Raw genomic sequence first — 16,447 nt, 5'->3', positions numbered from 1 at the left:
TACAGTTTATGTAGGAGGATCACCGGGGTTTCCCTGGATATCCGCCGCTGGGATAAACTCTTCACCTTACTCACCCTCTCTGCAGTCTCCTGGGTCACGTCCAATGGGCTCCAGGACCTGCCGGTAAGCAGCTGATTGTTTCATCTGCTGTCATCATCTGATCAGTTTGCCTTCTGATCAGATGATTTTGGATCCGTATTGGACATTGCGGGACCCTCGACCCAAGGACTACGGCGGAGGTGGGTTCTTTAGTTCAATAAAGATGGAGTCACTAATTGTGTTGTGTTTTATTTCTAATAAAAAATATTTTTCTGTGTGTTTGTGTTTTTTATTATCTTTACTAGAAATTCATGGTGCTATGTCTAATATTGGCGTGACACCATGAATTTCAGGCTTAGGGGCCAGCTGATAATACAAAGCTGGCCCTAATCCCATTATTACCCAGCGAGCCACCCGATACCAGGGCCACTGGAAAAGTTGGATACAGCGCCAGAAGATGGTTCTTCCTATGAACGCGCCTTTTTCTGGGGTGGCTGTGGACTGCAATTTGCAGCGGGGGGGGCCAAGAAAGCTTGGGCCACCCTGTGCTGCGGATTCCAGTCCCCAGCTGCCTAGTTGTACCTGGCTGGACACACAAATTGGGTGAAGCCCACGTCGGTTTGTTTGTTTTTTTTTAATTATTTTATGAAATTCATGAAAGAATTAAAAAGAAGGGCTTCCCTATATTTTTTGGTTCCCAGCTGGGTACAAATAGGCAGCTGGGGGTTGGGGGCAGCCCGTACCTGCCTGCTGTACCTGGCTGGCATACAAAAATATGCGAAACCCATGTCGATTTTTTGTTTTATTTTTTTTTTAACTTAATTAAAAAAAACAAAACACATAACCCAAAAGGGTTAGGGGTAAAGAAAAAAAATGCGTAGGCTCCCGCTGCATTTTCTATTGCTAGCTAAGGGTAACCCAAACAGCTTTTGGCTGCTAACCCCCTACTTCTCAGTGTTACCTTCACTGGCAATGGAAAATCCAGGGAAGCAATATTTTCTTGAGGGTTTTTTTTTGCCAAAAAACTAAAAAAAAATGATGTGGACTTCGCCCAATTTTTGTGTCCAGCCAGGTACAACCAGACAGCCAGGGAGTGGAATCTGCAGTGCAGAGTGGCCCAAGCTTTCTGGGGCCCCTGCTGCATACTGCAGTCTGCAGCTGCCCCAGAAACTGGTGCTTTCATAGAAGCGCCATCTTCTGCACTGTATCCAACTCTTCCAGCGGACCTGGTGTTGGGTGGCACGCTGGGTAATAAGGGGTTAATACCAGCTTTGTTTTACCAGCTGGTATTAAGTCCGAGTTTCTTACTGTCAGGCCAAGTTTGACCCGGCCATTAAGAATCTCCAATAAAGTGTTAAAAAAAGACACCACACAGAAAAAATACTTTATTAGAAATAAATACACAGACACACTTAGGGACTCCCATCTTTATTACTCCCTCTCTCCCCCTCCTCGATCCTGGTCTTCTGTCACTGATCTAGCTTTGCTATATCAGAAAGAACGGGGGAGGAAGAACGCTTTCTGGCTCCTCGTCCTGTCTACTCACTCAATGTGTGAGCAAAGACTTGCGGGTTGGGGGTTACTATAGCAACAGTGATCTCCGTGCACCTGATTCCCGCCGCTGCTATTCATGGTAAATAGCGGCGCCGGTAAACGATCAAATGGATCATCATTTTCCTGTCACTTTTATTCCAAAATGAGATTGAAGAAAATGGGTTGAACAAGGAAATATCAGAACACCTTTTTTTTCATATTCCAACTTTAATGAGCTGAAACAAGCATTCAATAGTAACAAAAAAAGCATGAAAAGAAGCAAGAATAAAGCATGAAAAGAAGCATGAAAAAAAAGCATAAAAGCATGAAAAGAAGCACAGAAAAAGCTGCTTTTTTTTTCAGCACAAAAATTAAAAAAAAAATCAAATTTGACCTGACATTAAGAATCTCGGACTTAATACCAGCTGGTAAAACAAAGTTGGTATTAACCCCTTATTACCCAGCGTGCCACCCGGCACCAGGTCCGCTGACGGGAGTTGCATACAGTGCCAAAAGATGGCACTTCTATGAAAGCACCATATTCTGGGGTGACTGCAATACGCAGCAGGGGCCCCAGAAAGCTTTGGCCACTCTGCGCTGGGAATTCCAGTCTTTAGCTGTCTGGTTATACCTGGCTGGACACAAAAATTGAACGAAGCCCATGTCAATTTTTTTTTAGATTTTTGGCAAAAACTTAAGGAAAAAGGCTTCCCTTGATTTTCCATTGCCAGTGAAGGTAACACCAAGCAGTAAGGGTTTAGCAGCTAGTAGCTGTTTGGGTTACCCTTAGCTAGCAATAGAAAATGCAGCGGAGCCTACGTATTTTTTTCTTACCCCTAACTCTATTGGGGTTATGTTTATTTTTTTTTTTATTTTTTTTTTAATAAATTAAAAAAAAAAATAAAACCAAAAAATCGACATGGGTTTTGCCATATTTTTGTATGCCAGCCAGGTACAGCAGGCAGGTACGGGCTGCCCCCAACCCCCAGCTGCCTATTTGTACCCAGCTGGGAACCAAAAAATGTAGGGAAGCCCCTTTTTAATTATTTCATGAATTTTCATAAAATAAAAAAAAAAAAAAAAAAAACGATGTGGGCTTCACCCAATTTATGTGTCCAGCTAGGTACAACTAGGCAGCTGGGGACTTGAATCCGCAGCACAAGGGTGGCCCGAGCTTTCTGGGCCTCCCCGCTGCGAATTGCAGTTCAGCAGCCACCCCAGAAAATGGCGCGTTCATAGGAAGCGCCATCTTCTGGCGCTGTATTCAACTCTTCCAGCTGCCCTGGTATCGGGTGGCTCGCTGGGTAATAATGGGATTAGGGCCAGCTTTGTATTATCATCTGGCCCTAAGCCTGAAATTCATGGTGTCACGCCAATATTAGACATAGCCACCATGAATTTCTAGTAAAGATAATAAAAAACACAACACAGAGAAAAATATTTATTTATTAGAAATAAAACACAACACAATTAGTGACTCCATCTTTATTGAACTTAAGAACCCCCCTCCGCCGTAGTCCTGGGTCGAGGGTCCCGCGATGTCCAATCCGGATCCAATATCATCTGATCAGAAGGCAAACCGATCAGATGATGACACATCATCTGATCGGTTTGCCTTCTGATCAGATGGTATTGGATTCAGGTCTTTGAACCTGACACAGGTTCAAGGACCTGAATCAGATTACACATCAGCTGATTGTTTAAAAGTCCCATGAATACAATTCATGCAGGAGAATTACAGAGGGCTTTCCTGGAGATCCCCCGCTGGGATGAACTATTCACCTTGTGACGTCAGCGGGGGTCCCTGCATTGTTTTCTGCGACACGTCACTGCAGGGAAGTTCGGGGATGTCACAAGGTGAATACAATTCATGCAGGGGGATTACCGAGCACTGTATGTCGGAGGTGTTTGTAAGGTTGAGGTACCCATTGCGGGTACGGCGGCAGGAGCCCACATGCTGATTCCTTCCCCATCCCTTTTTACAGGGCTCTGGGTGAAGTGGGATTTACTGGTCTCCAGGCACTGAGACCGGGCTCCATCTACAGCCCCTGGAGAAGATGCTGGATGGAGCGGAGTACATCAGGGACATGGCCCTGCATCCTCAAGGTACTCTGTGTCCCCGTGCATTTGGCGCTCACACCGCAGCATGCTGGGTGTTGTAGTGCGCCGGGGGACATCAGCGCTACGGCGCTTGTGCCATGGCCTCATTCAGCTTAGCTGAAGCAGGCACACTTCCAGGAATCGGTCGCGCCGGCCGCTGGGACTGCGGCGCGGCTGGCACTTGTGGTGCGCCGGGGACTTCAGCGCGGCCCGCGCTTTTACGGCGGCCGCGCTGATAACTCGAGTCCCCGGCTTTTGCGGCCTGCTTCCGTTCGTTCCCGCCCCCGGACCTGCCAGTCAGGAGAGGGGCGGGACGCTGGCCACGTCTAGAAATCGGTCATGCCGGCCGCTGGGACTGCGGCGCGGCTGGCACTTGTGGTGCGCCGGGGACTTCAGCGCGGCCCGCGCTTTTACGGCGGCCGCGCTGATAACTCGAGTCCCCGGCTTTTGCGGCCTGCTCCCGTTCGTTCCCGCCCCCAGACCTGCCAGTCAGGAGAGGGGCGGGACGCTGGCCAGTGCATCAGCGCTGAGGGCTGGAGTCGTTTTTACATACTCCAGCCCTCACAATCGGCACAGAGGGGGACACTGTTTCCCGCACTTTTGTTTGGGAACTCCCACGGACCGCCCCTCTCCACAGACGCCGGCAGCCATTCCTGCTGACACGCTGAGCTGCAGAGGGGAGCCGGGGAGACCCAGACAAGGAATTCTGCAGCCTCTTACCCGCTATTCAGCGGGCGGTAAGCAGCCCTCAGGGCTCACCCCCCTCTTGTGCCAGTAGTATTCTTAGTATTTTGTTTCTACAAATACTTGGTATTACATAGCGCTGGTCGCCCTTTGGCTATAGACTCTCTCACATTCAGAGAGCCAGCAGCATGTCGTCCGCAAAACGCAAGGGTGCCAAGGCACAGACATTATATGCTTCCTGCACCGCATGTGGGACTTTTCTACCGGCAGGCTCCACGGACCCCCATTGTGTGCAGTGCTCGGCCCCTGCGGCGCTTGCACAGTCGGGACCTCTGCTGGACGTGACCCAGGGTGTACCACCTGTGAATGCTGTCCAGGTGACAGGCACTGAGTTTGCAGCTTTTGCTGACAGAATGTCTCTCACTATGTCACAAATTCTTGACACATTGCGAGCTAGGCCTGTACTTCAGGCCACGGACACTGTGCAATCATTGCCCCCTGGTCCCCCTCAGCTCCAAGCTCCGGGACGGGCATATACACCTCAGGGTGAAGACTCTGACTCGGACGATGGCCCCGGGCAGCCTAAGCGGGCTCGCTATGACGGGCCTTCACATTCATCTCAATGGTCAGGATCCCAGCGAGATGAATCTATGGGTGATGAGGCGGACGTAACTGATCAGGATTCTGATCCTGGGACCGCTCTCAATCTAGATACACCAGATGGTGACGCCATAGTTAATGATCTTATATTTAACATCAATAAGATGTTAAATATTTCCCCACCAGCTCCTCTTGTGGAGGAGTCAGCTTCGCAGCACGAGAGAATCCATTTCAGATACCCTAAGCGTACTTTAAGCACTTTTCTGGACCACGCTGACTTTAGAGACGCAATCCAGAAACCCCACGCTTATCCTGAAAGGCGTTTTCCTAAACGGCTTAAAGATACACGCTATCCTTTTCCCCCTGAGGTGGTCAAGGGTTGGACCCAGTGTCCAAAAGTGGATCCTCCAATTTCCAGGCTTGCAGCTAGATCCTTGGTTGCAGTTGAAGATGGAGCGGCACTTAAAGATGCCACTGACAGGCAGATGGAGCTCTGGCTGAAATCCATCTATGAAGCGATTGGAGCGTCATTAGCGCCTTCTTTTGCAGCCGTATGGGCACTCCAAGCTATCTCAGCCGGGCTTGCGCGAGTTGACTCCGTCACACGTGCATTTGCCCCGCAGGTAGCACCATTGACCTCGCAAATGGCGGCATTCGCGTCGTACGCGATTAATGCTGTTCTTGACACTACAAGCCGCACGGCAGTAGCGTCAGCCAACTCCGTTGTTTTGCGTAGGGCCCTGTGGTTGAGACATTGGAAAGCAGATTCTCATTCCAAGAAGTGCTTAACCAATTTGCCTTTTTCTCGTGACCGATTGTTTGGAGAGCGTTTGGATGAAATCATCAAACACTCCAAGGGTAAGGACTCATCCTTACCGCAACACAGACAAAACAGACCCCAACAGAGGAAGGGTCAGTCTGGTTATCGGTCCTTTCGAGGACCGGGCAGGTCCCAATTCGCCTCGTCAAAAAAGACTCAAAAAGACCAGAGACGCTCAGATTCTTGGAGGTCTCAGTCACGCCCAAAAAGGGCAGCCGGAGGAACCGTTGCCAAAACGGCGTCCTCCTGACTTGCGGTCTCCGATTCCCACACCCGCGGTCGGTGGGAGGCTTTCCCACTTTGGCGACATCTGGCTGTCACACGTCAAAGACCGTTGGGTGAGGGATATTCTGTCTCACGGGTACAGGATAGAGTTCAGTTCTCGTCCGCCAACTCGTTTCTTCAGAACTTCTCCCCCACCAGACCGAGCCGATGCTCTGTTGCAGGCGGTGGCCGCTCTAAAAGCGGAAGGAGTGGTGACCTCCGTCCCTCTTCAGGAACAAGGTCACGGTTTTTACTCCAATCTGTTTGTGGTCCCAAAAAAGGACGGATCGTATCGGCCCGTCCTGGATCTAAAGTTGCTCAACAGACACGTAAAAGTCAGGAGGTTCCGGATGGAATCCCTACGCTCCGTCATAGCCTCAATGTCTCAAGGAGATTTTCTAGCATCAATAGATATCAAAGATGCGTATCTCCACGTGCCGATCGCACCAGAGCATCAGCGTTTCCTACGCTTCGTCATACACGACGAACACCTGCAGTTCGTTAGCGTTACCTTTCGGTCTGGCAACAGCCCCCCCGGGTCTTCACCAAGGTCATGGCAGCAGTAGTAGCTGTTCTGCACTCGCAGGGTCACTCGGTCATCCCCGTATCTAGACGACCTGCTTATAAAGGCACCCTCTCAAGAGGCATGCCAACACAGTCTGAAGGTGGCACTAGACACTCTCCAGAGTTTCGGGTGGATTATCAACTTTCCAAAGTCTCATCTAACCCCGACCCAATCTCTGACTTATCTTGCATGGAGTTTCATACTCTCTCAGCGATAGTGAAGCTTCCACTGGACAAGCAGTGCTCGCTACGGACTGGAGTGCAATCTCTCCTTCAGAGCCAGTCGCACTCACTGAGGCGCCTCATGCATTTCCTAGGAAAGATGGTAGCAGCAATGGAGGCAGTCCCGTTCGACGCAGTTTCATCTGCGCCCTCTACAATGGGACATTCTACGCCAATGGGACGGGAAATCGACGTCCCTCGACAGGACTGTCTCCCTCTCTCAGACTGCCAAGGACTCTCTGCGTTGGTGGCTTCTCCCCACCTCATTGTCACAGGGAAAGTCGTTCCTTCCCCCGTCCTGGGCAGTGGTCACGACGGATGCGAGCCTATCAGGGTGGGGAGCGGTGTATCTCCACCACAGGGCTCAGGGGATGTGGACTCTGGAAGAGTCCACCCTGCAGATCAATGTTCTGGAAATCAGAGCAATCTATCTTGCCCTGCGAGCCTTCCAACAATGGCTGGAAGGCAAACAGATTCGGATTCAGTCGGACAATTCCACGGCGGTGGCGTACATCAACCACCAAGGGGGAACACGCAGTCGCCAAGCTTTTCAAGAAGTCCAACGGATTTTGACGTGGGTGGAAAGCAGAGCGTCCACCATATCCGCAGTTCACATCCCAGGCGTGGAAAACTGGGAAGCAGACTTTCTCAGTCGCCAGGGCATGGACGCAGGAGAATGGTCCCTTCACCCGGACGTGTTTCAGCAGATCTGTTGCCGCTGGGGGACGCCGGACGTCGATCTGATGGCGTCACGACACAACAACAAGGTCCCAGTTTTCATGGCACGGTCTCACGATCACCGAGCACTGGCGGCAGACGCCTTGGTTCAGGATTGGTCGCAATTCCGACTCCCCTATGTGTTCCCACCTCTAGCATTGTTACCCAGAGTTCTCCGGAAAATCAGGTCCGACTGCCATCGAGCCATACTCGTCGCTCCAGATTGGCCAAGAAGGTCGTGGTACCCGGATCTGTGGCATCTCACGGTAGGCCAACCGTGGACACTACCAGACCGTCCAGATTTGCTGTCTCAAGGGCCGTTTTTCCATCTGAATTCTGCGGCCCTGAACCTGACTGTGTGGCCATTGAGTCCTGGATCCTAGCGGCCTCAGGTTTATCTCATGAAGTTGTTGCCACAATGAGACAGGCTAGAAAACCATCCTCAGCTAAGATCTATCACAGAACGTGGAAGATATTCTTAGCGTGGTGCGTGGCTCAAGGGTTTTCTCCCTGTCCATTTGCATTGCCAACTTTTCTTTCCTTCCTGCAGTCTGGGTTGGAAAAAGGCTTGTCGCTTAGCTCTCTTAAGGGTCAAGTCTCCGCGCTATCCGTATTCTTTCAGAAGCGCTTGGCGCAGCTTTCTAAAGTACGCACGTTTCTCCAAGGAGTTTGTCATATCGTTCCTCCTTACAGACGGCCATTGGAACCCTGGGATCTGAACAAGGTTCTCATTGCTCTCCAGAAGCCGCCTTTCGAGCCTTTGAAAGAGGTTCCCCTTTCTCGGCTTTCACAAAAGGTAGTTTTTCTTGTGGCGGTCACGTCTCTTCGAAGAGTGTCCGAGCTAGCGGCGTTATCTTGCAAATCTCCCTTCCTGGTGTTTCACCAAGACAAGGTAGTACTGCGTCCAATTCCAGAGTTTTCTCCCAAGGTGGTTTCTTCCTTTCATCTCAATCAGGATATCACTTTACCATCTTTGTGTCCGCATCCAGTTCACCAATTTGAAAAGGGTTTACATCTGTTGGACCTGGTGAGAGCACTCAGGATTTACATTTCTCGCACGGCGGCTCTACGCCGTTCTGATGCGCTCTTTGTCCTAGTCGCTGGTCAGCATAAGGGATCGCAAGCTTCCAAATCCACCCTGGCGCGGTGGATCAAGGAACCAATTCTTCACACATACCGTTCTGCTGGGCTTCCGATTCCATCTGGACTGAAGGCCCATTCTACCAGAGCCGTGGGTGCGTCCTGGGCATTGCGGCATCAGGCTACGGCTCAGCAAGTGTGCCAAGCGGCTACCTGGTCGAGTCTGCACACGTTTACCAAACACTATCAAGTGCATACCTACGCTTCGGCAGATGCCAGCCTAGGTAGACAGGTCCTTCAGGCGGCGGTGGCCCACCTGTAGGAAGAGGCTGTCTGACAGCCCGTTCATGTGGTATCTTTTTACCCACCCAGGGACTGCTTTTGGACGTCCCACTGTCTGGGTCTCCCAATTAGGAGCGAAAAAGAAGAAGGGAATTTTGTTTACTTACCGTAAATTCCTTTTCTTCTAGCTCCAATTGGGAGACCCAGCACCCGCCCTATTTGTTCTTAGGGTTTCGTTTTTTCGGGTGCACATGTTGTTCATGTTGTTTCTTAAGTTCTCCGATCATGTTATCGGATTGAATTTGTTTTTGAAACTGTTATTGGCTTTCCTCCTTCTTGCTTTGGTACTAAAACTGAGGAATCTGTACTCCTACGGGAGGGTGTATAGCCAGAAGGGGAGGGGCCTTACACTTTTAAGTGTAGTTCTTTGTGCGGCCTCCAGAGGGCAGTAGCTATACACCCACTGTCTGGGTCTCCCAATTGGAGCTAGAAGAAAAGGAATTTACGGTAAGTAAACAAAATTCCCTTCTTCCTGGAGATCCCCGCTGGGATGAACTCTTTACCTTATGACGCCAGCGTGGGTCTCTGCAGAGGTGTCCCGTAAAGAATGGCAGATAAGCAAATAGCTTCCGACACTGGCTATGTGGCATTCTTCTATGAAGGAATCTGCGTAGAAAACCAAAAGAAAAACTCCTAAAAATATCTTTATTACTATTCAATATTAAAATCTTAAGTCATAAAAACCAAATTGCTTTTAAATAATCGTATTATAGACTGGTCACATGTGGTGGGTGTAAAGAGGTGATAGAGACGATAGTGAGTATAGTGTTAGTTCTTTGCTATTCTCAAGGTAGGGGCAACTTTAGTAGTTGTACTTCTTTGCCAGGTAGTTTTTTAATAATTCTAGGGGGAATGGGGACAGAGCTTTCTATCCCACCCTTTCACCTACCTACCAGCGGAGGTGCACCAAAGTTATTGGTTACCCGCCGCTCATCGTCGTCTCTCCCTATTTTCTCCCTGCCTAGTAGCTGGCACCGTGGGACCTACAGTACCTATAGTGCAACCAGTTATTGCACACCGGACGGCTTGCCTTGATATGGGCAATTGACGTCGCGCTATGGTTGCTAGTATCCCTGAACAACTAAGAAAGAAACCTCGGATTAGACATTCCCCTGATGAACCCCTAAGAAAAATATAGGGGAAGAAATGCATCGGGATATGCTACTGAATGGTCCCAGCAGATAAGTCATCCCTGCTGGGATTCTCTATCTTTACATCTATCTGAGATTTACATCACCTTTATAACTGTGCTGGAACATATTTGTGTACGGCTGTATTATGGCTGCCAAATCTATGGCAACCAGTTTTTGTTAGAGATCTATCGCTGGGTGGTGTCATATTTATGATAATCTAACCCTAGTAATGACTTGTGACTAACTGCACAAATTATCCTTTTTGGTGGTGGGTCTCCCGCTTGCAACTGACGAGCTGCAGGGAGAAAATAGGGAGAGACGACGAGGAGCGGGGGGTACCCAATAACTTTGGTGCACCTCCGCTGGTAGGTAGGTAAAAGGGAGGGATAGAAAGCTCTGTCCCCATTCTCCCTAGAATTATAGAAAAACTACCTGCAAAGAAGTACAACTACTAAGGTTGCCCCTACCTTGAGAATAGCAAATAACTAACACTATCCTCACTAATCGTCTCTATCACCTCTTTACACCCACCACATATGACCAGTCTATACTACGATTATTTAAAAGCAATTTGGTTTTTATGACTTAAGATTTTAATATTGAATAGTAATAAAGATATTTTTAGGAGTTTTTCTTTTGGTTTTCTGCATTAATACTCCTACTCTCTATTATTTTGGGTTATAAGGAATCTACATAGCCATAGCTTTCTTTTCTCCCTAAAAACGCCCAAACGCATAAAGTATAAAGCAACGTGGGCATTACACATGCGTTTTTTCTTGCTTTTTTCCCCGACTCCATTGAAGTCAATTGGGGAAAAAAGCAGGAAAAAACGCTAAAACAATTGACATGTTGCTTCTTTTTTCAGCAAGAAAAAAAGCAACTGAAAAAGAAGCAACGTGGGCACAGCAAGTCCCGATTCTTATAGACTTTGCCTGGATGCTTTTTCCTTGCTTTTATTGATTAAAAAAAGCAATGAAAAACGCTAGAAAAAAACGCTGTAAAAACGCCCTGTGGGCACAAGGCCTTACATTTACAACTAACATGAAGTACAATATGTCACTCATATGTCTCAGTTCTTTCATTTTAAATAAAAAACAATTGCATGCAGAGCCCAAATCACTAAATTTTGGACATTGTCCAAATATTTTTGGACTTAACTGTATAAGGTTTAGGTTTCAGATGCAGAAATAAGTTCTCTTATATAATATAGTTGCCCTTTTAAATGCTCGGCTTTAAAAAAAAAAAAAAATTTGATTCAGGCTCGAGAGCGTGCATGGAGAATTGGTCAAAAGAAAGAAGTTACTGTTTACAGGCTGTTGACTGCTGGAACAATAGAAGAAAAGAATATACCATAGGTAAAATGATTCCTCATTGCATTGAGGATTAAGTGATCTGCTGTTGCATTGCTGAGTGTGATGTAAATTGCTGGATTTTATTGTACCGGACCTCTGGAGCACTGAGAAGTTTTGTTCCCATGATGCCACACAGCATATCTGTAGTTATTGGTGTTGCAGATGCAAGAGTTAATCAATGTTATATAAATTAAATCCTTAATTCAGGAATAGCTTAAAGAAGATCTGTGTACTAGTGTGTAGACTTTGTTTTCTTTATTTGCCCAGAAAGGATCATAAAGAACAGGGCTTTTAGATGTATTCATTTACTGGTAAATAGCATCAGAATTTATATTAGCCTTGCAATATTAAAGGGGTTTTTCTAGGACCACTATCCTCTGCATCGGAACGGGACTGTCATGTATGGCATCACATCTACATCTACACATACCAATTGGAAGGTAAATGACATCACATCTACACATATCGAACGGGATGTGAGTGGGATTAATGACATCACCTTTACACGTACCGATCGGATGGCTAGCGACATCAATGATGCCATATCTACTCATAACAATCAAGAAGTGAGCGTCTCGAAGAAATTACATCTATGTACCTATTGCAAGGTATTGTGCATGTGTTCTGTTCTGAGTAGGACAGCTACACAATAACTGTGCTCGCATCCTGACAGATAACTGCGATGGCATCAATGCAGGTGCCATGCCAGCCTACCATAAAGTCTTGAGATGTTAAGAGGCAGTGCACCAATGTAGTCCAGCTGAGTAACACTGAGGAAAACCAGCATCCACAGGAAAATGCCGCATGAAAAAAAAATCTAAATAAAAATTCAAAATGTATTGGTCCATTTAAAATATCATATAAAACAAAAAGCAGCACAGACACACATGGACTTTTCTTGTCCAACCTGTCTTAATTACCTGCTACCAATTAGTTACCACTTCCTTTTGGAATGTCATGTTTTGGTGTGTCATTTGTGTCTGCTTATATTTTAAGTAGCATGACTATGAAATCAGTTTCATTTGTTTGACATGCTTCCTATGATTTAGGACCATATTATGTGAGTCCAAAACTCGTCAGGCGGCACCATGTGTGTCTGTACTGGTGGCTCAGTGGTTCAGCACTGCAGTCTAGCAGCACTGGGGTCCACCAAGGACAACATCTGCCAGGAGTTTGTATATCTCCCTGTGTTTGTGTGGGTTTCCTGGTTTCTTCCTAAATTTAAAAGACCATACTGATAGACTTTAGATTATGAGCCCCAATGGGCACAGTGTTGCTGATATATAGAAAGTGCTGTGAAATTAATAGCGCTATATAAGTGACTAAATATTATATTACTGCTTTTTGTTTTTATATAATATTTTAAACGGACCAAAGTTAACATTTTTTTTATATAGATTTTTTTTCAGTGTGGTTTTCCCTGTGGATGCTGGTTTTCCTCTCCCTTCCTTCCAGCCATGTTATCAGGTTTAATATTGGGATCCAACACAAGGAGGAGCTGCTGCTGCTGCCTTCTGCTCTTAATTTATGTAGCCTCTTTTACATGACAATAGCGGAAACTACACATTGCCACGGAAAACAAGGTGACATGTCATGTCTCCGATACGGATATCTTGTGGATTCTGCAGCAGACTTAACAAGAAGTCAAAAGACTGCAATAAAAAAAAAAACACTTGGTAAAAATCTTCAAAAAACTGCATTAAAAAAGGCATCAAAAGTGAAAATGTTTGGGGAAGAAGAAAACTGAAAACGCCGGGTGAGCACACCCGTTTGCTCGCTATTCAGTCAGCAAGCCACAGGCTGCACTTTTGTCTATAAGATGATTTTCTTTACCTAAAAACCTCAGTATTCTTATTCACATACTTTGTGCTAGTGTATCGAAGTGAGTCTTTGGAGAAATAAAAACAAAAAATGAAAAGTTAAAAGAAAATCACAAAACCAGTTACAATTTAAGATTTAACCTTTTCATAAGTTTATTAATGAAAATGATAGCATACGGTAGTAGTTTATAAGTGAGCTTATTATGCTTGGTGATTAGTAAATGGCATCGGTATACTGTAAAACATCACTATTACCGTATTTTTCGCTTTATAAGATGCACTTTTGTTCCCCAAATTTTGGGGGAAAGTAGGGGGTGCGTCTTATAATCCGAATATACGGGGTGGGGGGTGTGTATATATATATATATAAATATATATATATATATATATATATATATATATATATATATATATACTACAGAGTCCAGGGAAGGTGGGGGGCAGCTCTGGAGCTGTGCTGGGGGCAGGTGAAAGGTGCGGGCGGCAGCGTTACATCTCCTGCTCCCGCTCATATAATATGCACTGCCGCTGTCCATCACCGAGGTGCTGAAACTGTGACGGGCTGGGGGAACGGTGCATATTACATGTGCCTGTGCTCTCCTTTGATGGCACATGCCCCCCTGTGTTAGATATGGCCCCCATGCTGCTGCCCATAGTAAAATAAAAAAACTCTCTTTACTTCCTCCAGCGTGTCTCCCTGGTCTCCCTTCTGCTCCTGTGATCAGGCACGCAGAGATGTCACTCTGCTGTGCCGATCACATGACGCGCACCGAGAACCAGGAAGTGCAGGAGGCCGTAGCTCAACCGCAAGGAGGGAGACATGAGGGAAGACAGTGCTGGAGAAGGTAAGGAAAGAGTTTATTTACTATAAGCAGCAGCATGGGGGCGATATCTAACACAGGGTGATGTGTGCTATCCACAGGGGGCCGTGTGCCATCCACAGTGGGCTGTGTGCCATCCACAGGGGGCTGTGTGCCATACACAGGGGGCTGTGTGCCATACACAGAGGGCTGTGTTCCATACACAGGGGCTGTGTGCCAGCAATAGGGGACATGTGGCATCACTGGGGGCCGTGTGCCAGCCATAGGGGCCGTGTGCCAGCCATAGGGGCCGTGTGCCAGCAATAGGGGACATGTGGCATCACTGGGGGCCATGTGCCAGCCACAGGAGGCCGAGTGCCAGCCATAGAGGACGTGTGCCAGCCATAGGGGACGTGTGCCAGCAATAGGGGGACATGTGGCATCACTGGGGACGTGTGCCAGCCATAGGGGACGTGTGCCAGCAATAGGTGACATGTGGCATCACTGGGGGCCGTGTGCCAGCCACAGAGGGCCATGTGCCAGCCACAGAGGGCCGTGTGCCAGCCATAGAGGATGTGTGCTAGCCATAGGGGACGTGTGCCAGCCACAGGAGGCCGTGTGCCAGCCATAGGGGACGTGTGCCAGCAATAGGGGACATGTGGCATCACTGGGGGCCATGTGCCAGCCATAGAGGACGTGTGCCAGCCATAGGGGACGTGTTCCAGCAATAGGGGACATGTGGCATCACTGGGGGCCATGTGCCAGCCACAGGGGGCAGTGTGCCAGCCATAGAGGATGTGTGCCAGCCATAGGGGACGTGTGCCAGCCATAGGGGACATGTGGCATCACTGGGGGCCGTGTGCCAGCCACAGGAGGCCATGTGCCAGCCATAGGGGACGTGTGCCAGCCATAGGGGACATGTGGCATCACTGGGGGCTGTGTACCAGCCACAGGAGGCCGTGTGCCAGCCATAGGGGACGTGTGCCAGCCATAGGGGACATGTGGCATCACTGGGGGCTGTGTACCAGCCATAGAGAACGTGTGCCAGCCATAGAGGATGTGTGGCATCACTGGGGGCGTGTGCCAGCACAAGGGGGCTATATTCAATATAAGGTGGCCATATCCAGATTAAGGAGGCTAATTTTATGATGGGGCGGCTATGAGGGACATATACCCTATGTGATTTGTTAGACTGACACTGGCATTATAAGACGGACCCCATTTATTAAAAAAAAATTCTCTATTCCTTCACCAAATTTGGGGGTGCGTCTTATAAAGCGAAAAATACGGTATATTGTTTATACTTAATCTATTAAAAGTTAATGCTTAGCTATGTATGTGAGAAAATTGGCTTCTGAAAAATATAACTCCTTATGTAAAGACAAGACATCATGCAATTATTCCTATCTATGTATTAAAAATAAAAAAAGGTGTGTGAATATGGAAAGGCAAAAATCCTAAACTGATCTAGCATTCTGAGCAAATATAGCAACCAAATCTTCCTGCAGTTATTCTACTTAATTACAAAAGGTTTCTTCTGCCCTCTATTTCTTGGGGTATTTTAATGCTCGCAGCAGTACGGCGAGCGTGGATTTGTGAACTCACTAGACCACGGTAGCTGACCACAAGCAGGACACGGGAGAGCGTAGATGGTGAGCAATAGGCTAGGTTTATTGATATCCTTAAACAGTAAAGGAGTGCGAAGGTGACCAAGAGAGGTGTGGCACCCTGGACAAGCCAGGTCGTCACAGAACTACACCAACACACCCTACACCCTGGTTAGGCACACCGAAGCCAAACACAAAATCCTTGTTGCCTCCCTCCAGGGGCTGATGTCCACACCAGGGGGTGGGCCAGGCGGTTGGTCCCGCCCACCGAGGAGTTCACAGTCCTGGAGGCGGGAAAAGGAGTCAGATAGAGATAGAGTTTGAAGTTGGAGAGAAGTGAGGTGTAGAGGAGCAGTCTGACGGCATCCGGGTGTGTGGCCCGGACGGTACAGCAAGGTTGGCAGACGGTGGTGACCATCTGCAGGAGAGGCTAATTGGAGCGAACCGTATGGACCGTGGACGGGCGGTGGCCCGACGGTACCGGATCGGAGAGCAAAGAGAAGCCAGCACCATCCGGCAGGGCTTACGGACCCCGACCAGGCTAGGAGTCGCCGTAAAACTGGTCAAATTCGTTAGCGAAAGGAACCTCCGTGGTTTCCCAGCAGTCAAGACCCGATTGAAGGCAACAGCTCACACCGTAAAGGGAAACACAGTCACCGCCAAGGCTACAGTTCCCAGGGCCAGAGCCTGCGGGCAAAAGGGGCTCCTTCAGCATCCATCCAAGCTGGGGAGCGGGTTACCGGTGGGAAGCCATTGGAACCGTAACACAA

At 48.0% G+C, this 16,447-nt stretch overlaps 1 protein-coding gene across 1 annotated transcript in view; it reads left to right on the top strand.

Moving 5' to 3' along the window:
* The window catches only part of ERCC6 (ERCC excision repair 6, chromatin remodeling factor), a 248,919-nt gene that overhangs the window by 184,948 nt on the left and 47,524 nt on the right, over positions 1 to 16,447 (top strand). Inside the window, 2 exon segments of the mRNA XM_075349123.1 lie at positions 11,358 to 11,441; positions 11,443 to 11,453. Coding sequence (XP_075205238.1) covers positions 11,358 to 11,441; positions 11,443 to 11,453 — 95 coding nt within the window.

Source organism: Anomaloglossus baeobatrachus, chromosome 5 (assembly GCF_048569485.1).
Source record: "Anomaloglossus baeobatrachus isolate aAnoBae1 chromosome 5, aAnoBae1.hap1, whole genome shotgun sequence".
NCBI classification, from domain to species: Eukaryota; Metazoa; Chordata; class Amphibia; order Anura; family Aromobatidae; genus Anomaloglossus; species Anomaloglossus baeobatrachus.
This window is presented reverse-complemented; position numbering and strand designations above follow the sequence as displayed.